Genomic DNA, 12,839 nt, shown 5'->3' with positions numbered 1-12,839 from the left:
TACTCACACAAATTAATGAAATGTTGTAGTAATCAAATGGTTAGTTATCAAACTTTTACTTTGCCGGGAGACTACATGGGTTTCCCCTGATTGGCTAGTTTTGACCGTTGGCTCCGCCTTCTTCAATGACATCACCACTAGTTTTCCCTCAGCTTCAGTCTAGCAGAGGAATCCTTCCCGATGATTTATCACGTGATGTATATATATATATATATATATATATATATATATATATACACACCCCTTAACTGCTTTCTTCACCTCTTTGTGGATTACCGTGGCTTCCTGCGACGACAGCCATGTATATGTAGGCGAAGCGAGTCAATAGTTAGATGTTCTTGGTTTGTGGTCATGTAGTCTCTCCTGCAAGCCACAATCATCCTGACTCCTACGTCATAAACGGCTGAGTAGCCACCACACGGACTCTCGTACACTGCACTCCGCTCGTTGGCGGGATACCTTTTCAGTGTCGTTTTGATCATATTGCTCATCTTAACTCCTGATGGATTAGCATTATCCAACCCTGCTATCTACAAATGTGTAATCAAAACATGGAACTGCTATCTATTTCTTATCTATTTTATTCAGTATGGACACGTCTCTGATATTCCGACCACTTTGAGTTCAATTTAACGATCGGGATCGCGTTAACTTTTTTAAAAGCCGTGTGATGCGTTCAAATTCATTCGGAAATTCCTCGCTGTATATTTGCATCGCTGTTTAGAAGAATCCGATCATCAGTCCTGTCATGTTTCTCTCAGTGTGCAGAAAAATGGACGTAGTCGTTTTTGATGGGCTTTCTATAAAATGAAAATTTAGCACTCTGACCCCGATCTCCAAGTAATGGTGTCCTGGAAAGGCATTATTCCAATTCCCTCCCTACCTCTTCCAGCGTAGACTATGTGCTCATCATATTATCAAGTGTTCTTAATATCTATGTCCATATCATATGGAACAACTACCAGTACGTCGTCAACGTATCTGTACCAGAAGCATCTCTTCCCCTTATTTTGTTGAACCAACCTATCTCCGTCCCCATGATTGCCGTGGTGGAGACAGGCCACCACGCACTATACTCAGCGTTTTCTACTGCTTCGTTGAACGCTGGTATTGCTCCTCTTGGAATAAGTGTGTATAACGCTTTCATTTCTTACCGTTGAAATGAATGCCCCTTGATCTTTCTATCAAATCAGCAGAGCTTTATAAAACTACTTTATTTATTGATTCGTATGTCTGATAGATAGATAGCGTTTGGGAAGTCTGAGCCGTTGTGCCGACAAATGTACGGAGGAAATCCAATCTCTTTCGTCTGGCAGCTTGTACCCGTGTGTGACACAGAGTCCGTAAGGATGACGTACTTGCTTACTGAAGTTGTTTTACTGTACGGGTTTAGATTATAACCGTACTTACTCAGCATAAATGCTGTAATATCCTTTTTCTTTTTTAGTTCCCTTTTCATCAACCGTCTTTGAGAGGATAACTTGGCCCCGCTGAGCTACTCAACTTCTCAACAATTAGTCTCCCGATTAGTAAGCAATCAGCGTCTCAACTCTTACTCCGTCGTTATGTCTCGTGTTGAACTTCCACGCTGATGTATTTTAGCGTCACGTCCGTCTCTCGCGGCCTCGTGAAGGTCCTGGCTGCCCCCAACACACACACACACACACACACCTGAGAACTTTGGCAAGGGACCGACGTTAACTTGGGCAGATTCCTTTGTTTATCAACGTCTGTGGAATGTGGATGAGGCGGGGGGCAGAGGAGGAGGTGGAACTGGGGGTTAGGAGGCTAGTAGAGAGGTTGGGGGTTTGACATGAAATAGCTCCGACGGTTGAAAATGTTTCTCCTAGATTTTATTATGGGTGCAACTGGTTGTAAGGCGAGGGAGTAGAGATACTTCAGTATCTGTACTGCAGTTGATTAGATTGTGTGTGTGTGTGTGTGTGTGTGTGTGTGTGTGTGTGTGTGTGGTTCTTATTTTAGATATCTAATTTCGTCTCTGATATGGCTTGACACACATGTTTAACTTAATCACTCAGGGTCATTTCGACTTTTATGTGTTGCAGCACAGAATCTACTGTCTTTGTCGCTCTTTCCGCGTGATGGCATAAAACAGAACTTCTGTGTTACTGGGAGACTCGACTACATATATAATTTATTACTCGTTATATATATATATATATATATATATATATATATATATATATATATATATATATATATATATTTTTTTTTTTTTTTTTTTAAACCATTCGCCATTTCCCGCATTAGCGAGGTAGCGTTAAGAACAGAGGACTGGGCCTTTTTTGGAATATCCTCACCTGGCCCCCTCTGTTCCTTCTTTTGGAAAATTTAAAAAAAAAAAAAAAAAAAAAAAAACGATTATACTTCTATAATTATACAGATTGTCTAAATTCTTCTCTCTTGTTATACTGTAATCTGTTTGACCCACAGAATGCATTCGTATGTATGGTACGGGTATTACTAAATAAGCACACTTGTTGATATACATTGAATATAACTTTACTATATGCAAATATGCTTATATGTTGGTTTTGCTGTTGCAGTGGCAGCACGTACGAGGGACAGTGGCAGAACGGGAAGCGGCACGGCCTGGGCGTGGAGAGCCGCGGGCGGTGGGTATACCGGGGAGAGTGGACGCAGGGTTTCAAGGGACGCTACGGCGTCCGCCAATCCACCACCTCAGCCGCCAAATACGAGGGCACCTGGGCCAACGGACTCCAGGACGGCTACGGCTCCGAAACATACGCCGACTCCGGTAAGTGATGCGTTTTCTCCATGGGAGATAAATGGCTTGCATGTATCTAAGGGCTACTCCACGGCAGGTTGCTCTATGCAGCCTCGCTCACCTCCTATACTTTAAGCGTATAAACCCGCTATTTCTACGGAGTGTTTCTTGCTCGTATCTATGGTTTCGCAGAGACTCGGGCTTCTTGTTTGCCTTCCACAGTTAGTTGGATGTTCTCTTGTATTTTATCTATACGTAAATGACGCGCCTCCTGCAGGGCTGGTTCGCGTGCAGACTGGCATCAACTGTGACCTCACGGTTTGTTATTGTTCGTTCTGGGTACGCGGCTTAACCGCTGATCACAGATCCTTGTTTTCTACAACTGTAGTTCCCTTTTTTCTCTCACCACCTTTCGTAAAACACACGTAAAGTTTGTAATGGAATTTTCTCCTCCAGCAAAAGCTTATTCATTTGATCGAACAAAACCTTCGAAGATTATCATTAACTATTTTATATTGTCAGTTATCATAATTGTATTTACATTCAAAACTGGTTGCCGGTCTCCCAATAGATCTTACGAGGGTACAAGATCCGCGTGTATTCAGAACTGTAAGAATTATGCTATTAATGATATTTAACAAACAACGCGATGCTAATTTGTTTTTTTTAAGATACAATGTTTTCTTACATACTAATCGTGAACTTTTCAGCATCAGTTAAATGAACTTATGATTAGCCCCCCTCCCATCCCCTCTTAAAACTTGATAATCCCTTCCTCCTCCCTCTCCATTAACCAAATACCGGGAATTCGCCTGCTTATTCCACCGTGGATATCATCCAAAAGGTTAGCTTATCGTGATAACTTGGAATAAGAGTTTTCGTTTATATATATATATATATATATATATATATATATATATATATATATATATATATATATATATATATATATTCGAGTACATAGTATTCGAATAGTCAATTCCCTATTAGAGGTGATCATAACCTGTCAGTCGCTCCCGCTTATTGCACAGGGGTCCCGGGTGCGATCCTGGATGTTGGAGGTTTGTATGTTTTATGAAGGTGCGCGTTCATATGTCCTTTGTTCGTGTGTATATATATATATATATATATATATATATATATATATATATATATATATATATATATGTATAAGGAAACTCGCTGGAAAAATATACACAAACTCCAAGCTTTCCACTGTATTTCCAGCCACTTTCAAGGATCATAGAAAATGGCATGAAGTACAGTCGAGAGCTTGGAGCTTCCATGTTTATTTTTCCAGCAAGTTTACTCATATCACTGCTTCACGTGTTGTGTGTGATTTACTAAAAGATGTATATATCTAGACTCCAGTGGAGGTGTTTCATAATTTAGAACAGACTTCCCTGACTCCTCAATTTCCGTGAAGCGTTGAAATGTAGACACGTAAAGACAGGGGGGGCTAAGCTTATTATTCATAAGTCTTCTATGATTATCACCAGGGAAGCTCAGGGACTAGTGTAGTTACCTTCTCATTCTAATACGTGTTTCTTCAAGCCTCTTGTAATTAATAGTAGTTGTACTTAATCTTTTGTGTTACATTTTGTTTAAGAGAAACTGTACATAGTTGTCTCTTAAAGATCTTCGCATAAAAAGGAAGTACCTGGGAAAACCTACCTAATATACGTTAGGTTAGACAAGGTTAAGATAAGACCAGTTACGGTTACTGATAGTATATTGCTTTTGTATAAATCTCTGCGAGGCTGGCAGACGCTGAAGTTTTTGCATCTTATGTAAACAAACGGTCGAGCTTAATTTGAGTCGGACAGGAAAGGAACAGAAATCCTCGTGCTTACTTGGTAGAATGTATGTTGCTGACGGGGTTCCAGTTCGTGGTATTACCGTGCACCGGGAGGGTTTCGTGAGGTTACGGCTTCTATAATTAGCTGTTCGCTTATTTTTATGCAACACACTGCTCACGGAACGGTCCACCTTGGAATCTGGAGGATACGAATTTCTCGTTATTGTAATGGTAAGGAGGGTACCTTATTCAATCGATGAGGTCCGTGTGCTTATATATATATATATATATATATATATATATATATATATATATATATATATATATATATATACTGAATATTTTTATGCGTTTGTGTGTGATATTCATTTACACCGATTGTGTGCGAATAGTATTTGTGTGATTACGAAAAGTCTTTACCCATATGTGTATTGACATCTTCACATACTCCATCCTAAGTCATGTACCCAATTATCGACGAGCCCTGAGGGGAGGTCGAACAGCTGGGATTGGCTGTGGGCCGAGTGCTGCGCCCAGGATTCGAACCCGGGTGAATCATGGTGAGCGATGCTAACCACTCTACCACGATGTGTATTGATCAGGAGCTCCATTTTTTTTTTTCAGTATAGGCTATTGTTATGAGACCTAGGACGAATGTTAGTGTGGCTCTGTACAAGTTAGTTTGCGCAGGGAGTTAATCTTCTTGCCAGTTTGATGCCGAATTTCTTTGCACTATATATATATATATATATATATATATATATATATATATATATATATTAGTCAACTCTAAAGGAAAAAACAAAGGTAGAAATACAAGGCTACATGAAGGATCCATTATAATCTAAGTCTTATTTTTCTGTTTTCACGCAGAACGGTAGATTTATCGCAGTGTTGTTTTCCGTGGCCAACTTTGCTATAAAATGAGGATTCTTAAAGGGCGTGGGCAGCGAAAGAAGATGGGTGATAGTTAGTATTCAAAACATAAATCTAATGGTGGGAAAAAAAAAAACAGCTGACATCCGGGCAAGCTGCATAAATAACTGAGAAAGATTCTCGAGGGAAACAACTTTGGTCGAGGTGGGTCCGAAGCATCACTTTCCCTTCGCTGTTCCGAAGTATACAAATTTCAGGATTGTTGAATGTCATTTAAACAACAAATTTTCTCTTTGATACGCTTGACTCTTTGTGTGAAATATGAGAATCTTGACCTTTTTATACAGAGGACTTTCCACGTGGACATTAACTGAAGTAGAGGATTCAAATCCATTTGTTGACGGCAAAATATACATTCATCATTCTTATTTTGAATCTCAAAAGTGAGAAATGGTTTCATCCGCATCCACTTGCTTTTAACTTTTTCGACAATTGCATTACATAAGTCTATAGATTTTAGGACTATGAAAATTGGCCCTATGGATTCATGTCATGACTTTTTGAAAATTAAAGAGTGGATGACTTTTGTTTATAAACTGGTAATTCGATATCTTGAGAAGATTTTAGAACTATTTACATTTCTTGTGTCTGACTTTGCTACCTACGTCACATAGACTAAAAGAGTACGCGGTGTCAGTTTTTTTTTGGACAATCACATGTTTACAAAATGGCGTCCTAGATTCGTCTCTTCGATGTATATCAACTGACTTATATTTCTCTCATGTGTCTCCCCTGATGATGTGATTATTACACGAAAGTGCACTTGGGAACTTTTCGCGTTTCATTTTCATATATATATATATATATATATATATATATATATATATATATATATATATATATATATATATATATATATATAAAAGAAACATTCAACAACTGGAATTCGAACCTCTTTCATTTGTGTGGGAGTTAGATACGCTCATAACTAGACTAGATAAAAGTTATAGCCCATAGCCCAGTCCAGCATAACAAGTTCCCACATAAATCGTAGCGGTTCTGATCCTTGCTGGTGGAGGGCATTATGTCGTATATGAAAGTGCGCGCTCACTGCACTATAATTGTGTTATATATATATATATATATATATATATATATATATATATATATATATATATATATATATATATTCACAGACAGTTCCGTTGCCTGCAAAAGTTTGCCAGTGTTGCTTGGGGAAGCAACTGGCAGGAATAGGTGAAGTTGGTACACCCGGAGTAATAACTGCTAAAAAAGGAGGGCTGAAACTTCTCCTGAGTTTGGAAACTCTGCGGGAGTGATGTGTAACGGAGAACAAAGGCTGAGACTGAGCGGTGCAGGGGAAATTTGATGTATTTGCTCCGAGTAGAAGAGACATTTAGGCGTGCAAGAAAGATGCATGTTGGGAGAATATTTGTTCCAGCTCTCCTGTGTGGATGTGAAAACTCTTAATTGGACTTGGGCGCCTTACATGAGAGAAGTAGTGATGGATCACCCACCTACTGTACTGAGGAGGACGCGCAGTGAGATTTGAGGATGTTGTTTGGTAGGGAGGAAGGGTTGTAAGTCGTAGAAGTATGTGACTTTACAGATGAAATATCACAAGATGACGGGGTCGTCAAGTCCACAAAATTTCATGGATTAACGCGTGGGCTATTTTCTTTTCTCTCTCTTATGTCGAAGGCGCTGATCATTGGAGGGAATTCTCTCTCAAGGCGTTAGAGATAAGAGACGTAGAGTAGATAATCACTAGTTTTGACGGAAGGAAAGCAGCCATTCTTGTAGCTGTTGAGTAGATATGGCATGAGACCTAATTATCCTATTTCGATGTTTCTGATATTACTAACCCTGCGAACTCTTCTGTCACATCAACATTGTTTATTCCCAGGAATATGAGTACCCTCTCTCATTTACTCATGTTGATAGAGAACTCGTTAAGTGTAATCATGATTATATATAACTGTATAATAAATCATGTAATATAATTATGTAATGCATAATCATATTAGAGTGCATGACATCATTTGTAACACAGCTGATTAGTTCGCGTTAGACTAACGTGTGTGTCGTGATTTTGACACCAACTTACGACCTCTGGTTATTTAAGGTTCATGTTAAAGACTAGGCTATCATTACCGAAGGGTCGCACCGTCGTGTTCAGGGAGGTTACCGACCTTAAAGAAGACGATTCTGTCTCTTTCAACCAACCACAAATGCGTTTCAGTTATGTTCCTACCTTGAGTATATCCGTAAAGTAATTGTGAAAAGATAAATAAGAATTGAGAAAAGCCATATTATCAAACCGGCTGTCACCGAGCCGGTTTTATCAACTATTCTGTGATTTATTTCCTTTGAAACTAAGTTGTCCAATTTAGATCTTACTGGCTACATTGTGAAATTGGTAGCTGGTAACTTAACTTTCCCAACAGGGGCGTATCTAGGTGAAATAGCTTCTATAGCAAGCACTGAAATTGCGCCCCTGGCTTGATTAAAAATGAACATACAGTGGATGTATATAAAAAAAATATATAGTGTGATTATAAACTGTTGAAGACTTAGGCCAAACTTAAATTTATGTAAACTCTTAAAGACTTAAAGACTTATTTGATCAAAATTGTAACGTAGAAGCGGTAATGCAACTGGTAGTAGCAAAATATTACTATAGTTGAAAAGTAGGCGAGTTTCTTTTTTTTATCTCACAAAACCAAACCGTTCAAAATGTCAATCGGGCAGCATGTGTCAAAGAAAAAACTAAGAACAAACCTATTGAGTGGCTCCCCTCCTTCAAGTGGTGCCCAGGGCACTTGCCCTACGTACCATATCCTAGATACGCTGGTTTCCCAAGTTAGTTTATAGCGTTGAATTTGTGATGATGGGGACGTAATGTTGTCTGTTCGTTTGAACGTGAAGAGAGAGAGAGAGAGAGAGAGAGAGAGAGAGAGAGAGAGAGAGAGAGAGAGAGAGAGAGAGAGAGAGAGAGAGAGAGAGAGAGAGAAACGAAAGGTTGCAGTCACGAAAGTCTTGGGGGGAACCCATCCAGTTTTAAATTGCTGGTTTAGATCAGAAATATTATCCATGTAAACAGATGGTAGACACAGTGGGGAAATGGTTAACGTCTCCCCTCAACGCCCGTTTTCTTATGTGGAACTAGGTGATGGGGTGATTTTGGTGATATCTAATTATGATCATAATCTTCAGTAAAAGTCTCATTGAACCATCTTGTTATTAACACACATTTTCGAACGCATATGGGGGTAATATCATATTCGTTGGTCTTGAATTAAAAGTGTGAAAAGTGAAAAAAGTAAGAGAGCGCTTTATAAGTGTATAAGTCCATGTCTTTCACTTTAAAACACCCTTGCCGTGGAATGAGGATGAGTTGTGAGTAATATTCAGAGGTGTATGTACACATGAGCCACACCAATTTAGAACTGGGAGTGAGAAAATCATGATGAATAAACAGTAGTGTATTCTATCATCGTAGTAGCGCCTCCCTTGATGATGAAGGCTAGACAACCAGCACACAGACCGTTCCCCTGACGTGGAAAAGCCAAGGCTCAATCAGTACCTTGCAATGGTTATATTACGTCATGTTTTCTGTTATTCCGAGAAGCACTGTCGCGATTTCATTGCTTTAGACGTGGATACAGTCACGAATCATCTCTGTACCACACCAGTACCTTTAAATGACTTTCAAAGAACTTGTTGACTGCAATATGTAACGAATCGTCTTGGGAAGACTAGAAAACGAGCCCTTTGTTGGCCATAGACCTTGCGCATCAAACAACAAACAAAAAAGATCGCGTACTCGAACCCTTGTAGGATTCAGTCTTATCAGTTAACAAGCCTCGTCGTGTAACATCACTGGACATAGCACCACTGAGAAAATTACTGCTATTTGGGATTTTATATTTTGTGGGTTCAGTCACATGAGTCCGTGTTGTCTGTCAAGTGCACTTTGCGTTTAGCAAGAAGTTGAGTACACTGGTAGGATCCTATAGCATGACATTACCACCTTTGGATGTGACGTTATCTTAGTAGAAAGGTCGTAGGTCACGCTGTCGTGTTGTACGGTCGTTCTCAACGGTTGCTACCGTCGTGCTCTAGCCGTACCGTCGTGTTCGGGTCGCATGAGGTCGTACTGTCTTGCTGAAGGGAATTAACACCTAGTATAATCCCTGCATTCCACCGTTATGACTGCGACAGAGTGAGGTTAATTACTGTGTATCCGTTTAGTGTAGCTAACCTCCCCCCCATGTCTCTAACTTGCTGCACCATGCCATGTTGAGGGAGGGGTGCGGAGTAGCGCCCTAGGCCAACCGCACTGCGTCCCGTAACCACAGTCCATAAAAAATATCAGAGGGTGTTGTTGGGCGCGAGCGAGCGGCGCTGGGCCTAACCTCACGCTCAAACCAGTGCTTGGGCGTAAACACCCTTTACCTTATGATCTTCAGCAGGAGTTTACGACCCCTGAGCACGATGGTACGACCCTTGACCGCGACGGTACGACCCTTGAGCACGAAGGTGCAAACCTTAAACTCGATGGTACGAACCCTGAGCGCGACGGTACGATCCTTGAGCGCCGACCGGTACCAAGACCTGGCCAACACAGCCAGGAGTCCTCTCATCGCGCTCAAGGGTTGTACTTCCTTCTCGCTGTGTTACCGTCGTGCTTAAAGGTCGTACCGTCGTTCCGAGGGGTTGTAACATCATGCTACGTACGACCCTGGTTTTGTCACGGTTCTTCGGGTCGTACCTTCGCGCTTATGGGTCTCTACCGTCGTCGGGCGTCGTACCGTTGTGCCAAAGGTCGTACTTTCGTGCTCAGCCGTACAGACCAATCTCACCAATCATACGAGTTTCGTAGACTGCAATAAAGATTGGAGCACCTCTTGGAATTATGGTAATTGCTTTCCCTGCATGACGTGTTCACACCTCCCATTTCTTTTTCTTTTTTTTCTTAGTTTCTTGCCGAGAGCTTATGCATGCGCTACAGCAAGAGCCATTAAGATATGAGTTTAGGATCCTTGCGTGAGGTAAGGTGTGTGTGATATAAACGGAATGCCTTGCCTGGATTTCAACAGCTATGTCGTATACTGTTGGTGGAGCACGCGTACCACCCGCCCACCATCCCAGGCTCCCTCACACTTCGTGCATAAAACGGCCTAGCGCCTGCCAAGCCGTCTATTTACAACCCTTTACTTAAAAGTGCTGTATTGTCTTATTACTCAGAGTTATGGCAGATAGTAATAGAACAGTGGACCAATTACAGTACTAAAGTACATATATGAAGGTTGTCCAGCCTGTTGAGTCGTCTGAAAGCCCAGCGTTCAAACGTTTTCGCTTGACCTTCCATATTTTCGGTAAATATCACCAAGTTACACGTTGCGACATTGCTCTAGGGCCCCATAAATGTAATGTATTATCACACATGTCTTTTAGTCCGCCCTGGGACGTATAATTTGTTTAAATTCAGTTTTCGTTTGACGGTTGGCCAAAACGGTTTGATCGTTTTGTTAACAAAATGTCCGAAATCAACATTTTCCCAACGTTTGGGATTAGTAGGTCTTCCTTCCCTCCCCTTACTGTTTTAAGCGCTATTGATTACGTTGTAGGGAGGGATGATGAGTGCGGTAGTCGTGTGGATATGTGGTAGTGGGTAAGTGGTAGTGGATGCGTTCGGGCTTCAGTGGTTGTTTGTGTGTGTCCGTGATGTTTGCTGCACTGATAACTGTGTGCGCGTGCATTTGCGTTTTGTATACGTGTGTATACGTTCGTGACGGATTTTTTTTTTTTATAAATGTTGCATACGAGTGAACTGGAAGTGTGATGTATGAATAATGACGTGTGAGGTAATGCGTACTTGAATGTCGTGTGTCAATGGTGACTCGTTTGTTTATGCGTGGTGACGTGTGAGTGTGTGTGTGTGTGTGTGTGTGTGTGTGTGTGTGTGACGCATAAGTGGTAACGTGTGTGTATGAATGGTGACGTATCAGCGGTGAAGAGTGAGAGCGTGTATGAGTGTTTTTGAGTACTTTACGCTTGTATGATAAGTGTAAGTACTAACGTGTTAACGAATGTGTATCATGTGTTTCTGTGATGGCGTGTATGAATGGAAACTCAATTGTGTGACGTGTGTCATTGATGACGTATGTAACTGAAGGCGTATTTGCTTGAATGATGACGTGTATGACTGTTAGGTGTACGGGTTGCTTGGGGTTGGGGTAGGCCTTGAGAGCCCATGGATGTGTTAGTATAGGGGGATATGGTAGCCATACCATCAGTATTGGGTAATGAGGGCAGCCATCAGCCTGGCAGTAATTAGTGCAGCTCATTAAGGTTAATTTCTGCCACACAGCCGCGTGGGTCCTGGCTGTGGGCAGGGGGTGCGGGAGGACCCCTGGCTGACTAGATAGCTGCTGGAGAGGAAGGCGAGATGGAGGAAGACAATGGGGAAACATGACAGGGAAGACAAAAGTAACAGAAGTTAATTAAAGGAGACGAAAATATGTTAATGTGATGTAGAGAGAGAGAGAGAGAGAGAGAGAGAGAGAGAGAGAGAGAGAGAGAGAGAGAGAGAGAGTATGTGTGTGTGTGTGTGTGTGTGTGTGTGTGTGTGTGTGTAGAACTGGGAAGACACGGCATGAGAGAAGACAGGTATGTTCAGCATACTTCGTGGAGTTTTCATCATGCTGTGCTACATAGTGAGAGTGTACATACTGTATATACGGGCGTACAGAATCATGGATCACGAAATGCATAAAGACCATAATCTATCTATACAACAGTGTACATCACGAAGTATACAAAATTATTATATCTTACCAATACAAAAATGTATATCACGAAATATGAATAACATTACTCGCTATACGACATACTCATAGAATAAAACATAAATATTATACAAGACGGGTTTTAAAGTAGGTATAGATCACAAAATACAAAAAATACGGATACAAAGGAATATATATATATATATATATATATATATATATATATATATATATATATATATATATATTATCCCTGGGGATAGGGGAGAAAGAATACTTCCCACGTATTCCCTGCGTGTCGTAGAAGGCGACTAAAAGGGAAGGGAGCGGGGGGCTGGAAATCCTCCCCTCTCAATTTTTTTTTCTTTTTTTTTTTTTCTTTTTTATTTTCCAAAAGAAGGAACAGAGAAGGGGGCCTGGTGAGGATATTCCCTAAAAGGCCCAGTCCTCTGTTCTTAACGCTACCTCGCTAATGCGGGAAATGGCGAATAGTATGAAAGAAAAGAAAATATATATATATATATATATATATATATATATATATATGTATATATATATATATATATATATATATATATATATATATATATATGTATATATA

General features: G+C 40.6%; 1 protein-coding gene across 2 annotated transcripts in view; it reads left to right on the top strand.

Annotated features, from left to right (window-relative positions):
- jp (junctophilin) overlaps positions 1-12,839 on the top strand; it is a 182,480-nt gene that overhangs the window by 121,177 nt on the left and 48,464 nt on the right. For both annotated transcript variants that reach the window (XM_071674556.1, XM_071674555.1), the window contains exon 2: positions 2,568-2,779. In XM_071674556.1, coding sequence (XP_071530657.1) covers positions 2,568-2,779 — 212 coding nt within the window. The remainder of the gene's footprint in view (positions 1-2,567; positions 2,780-12,839) is intronic.

The sequence above is a fragment of the Panulirus ornatus genome, chromosome 20, assembly GCF_036320965.1.
Source record: "Panulirus ornatus isolate Po-2019 chromosome 20, ASM3632096v1, whole genome shotgun sequence".
In the NCBI taxonomy this organism is placed as follows: domain Eukaryota; kingdom Metazoa; phylum Arthropoda; class Malacostraca; order Decapoda; family Palinuridae; genus Panulirus; species Panulirus ornatus.
The sequence above is the reverse complement of the archived record's forward strand: the minus strand, read 5'-3'. Positions and strand labels throughout refer to the sequence as shown.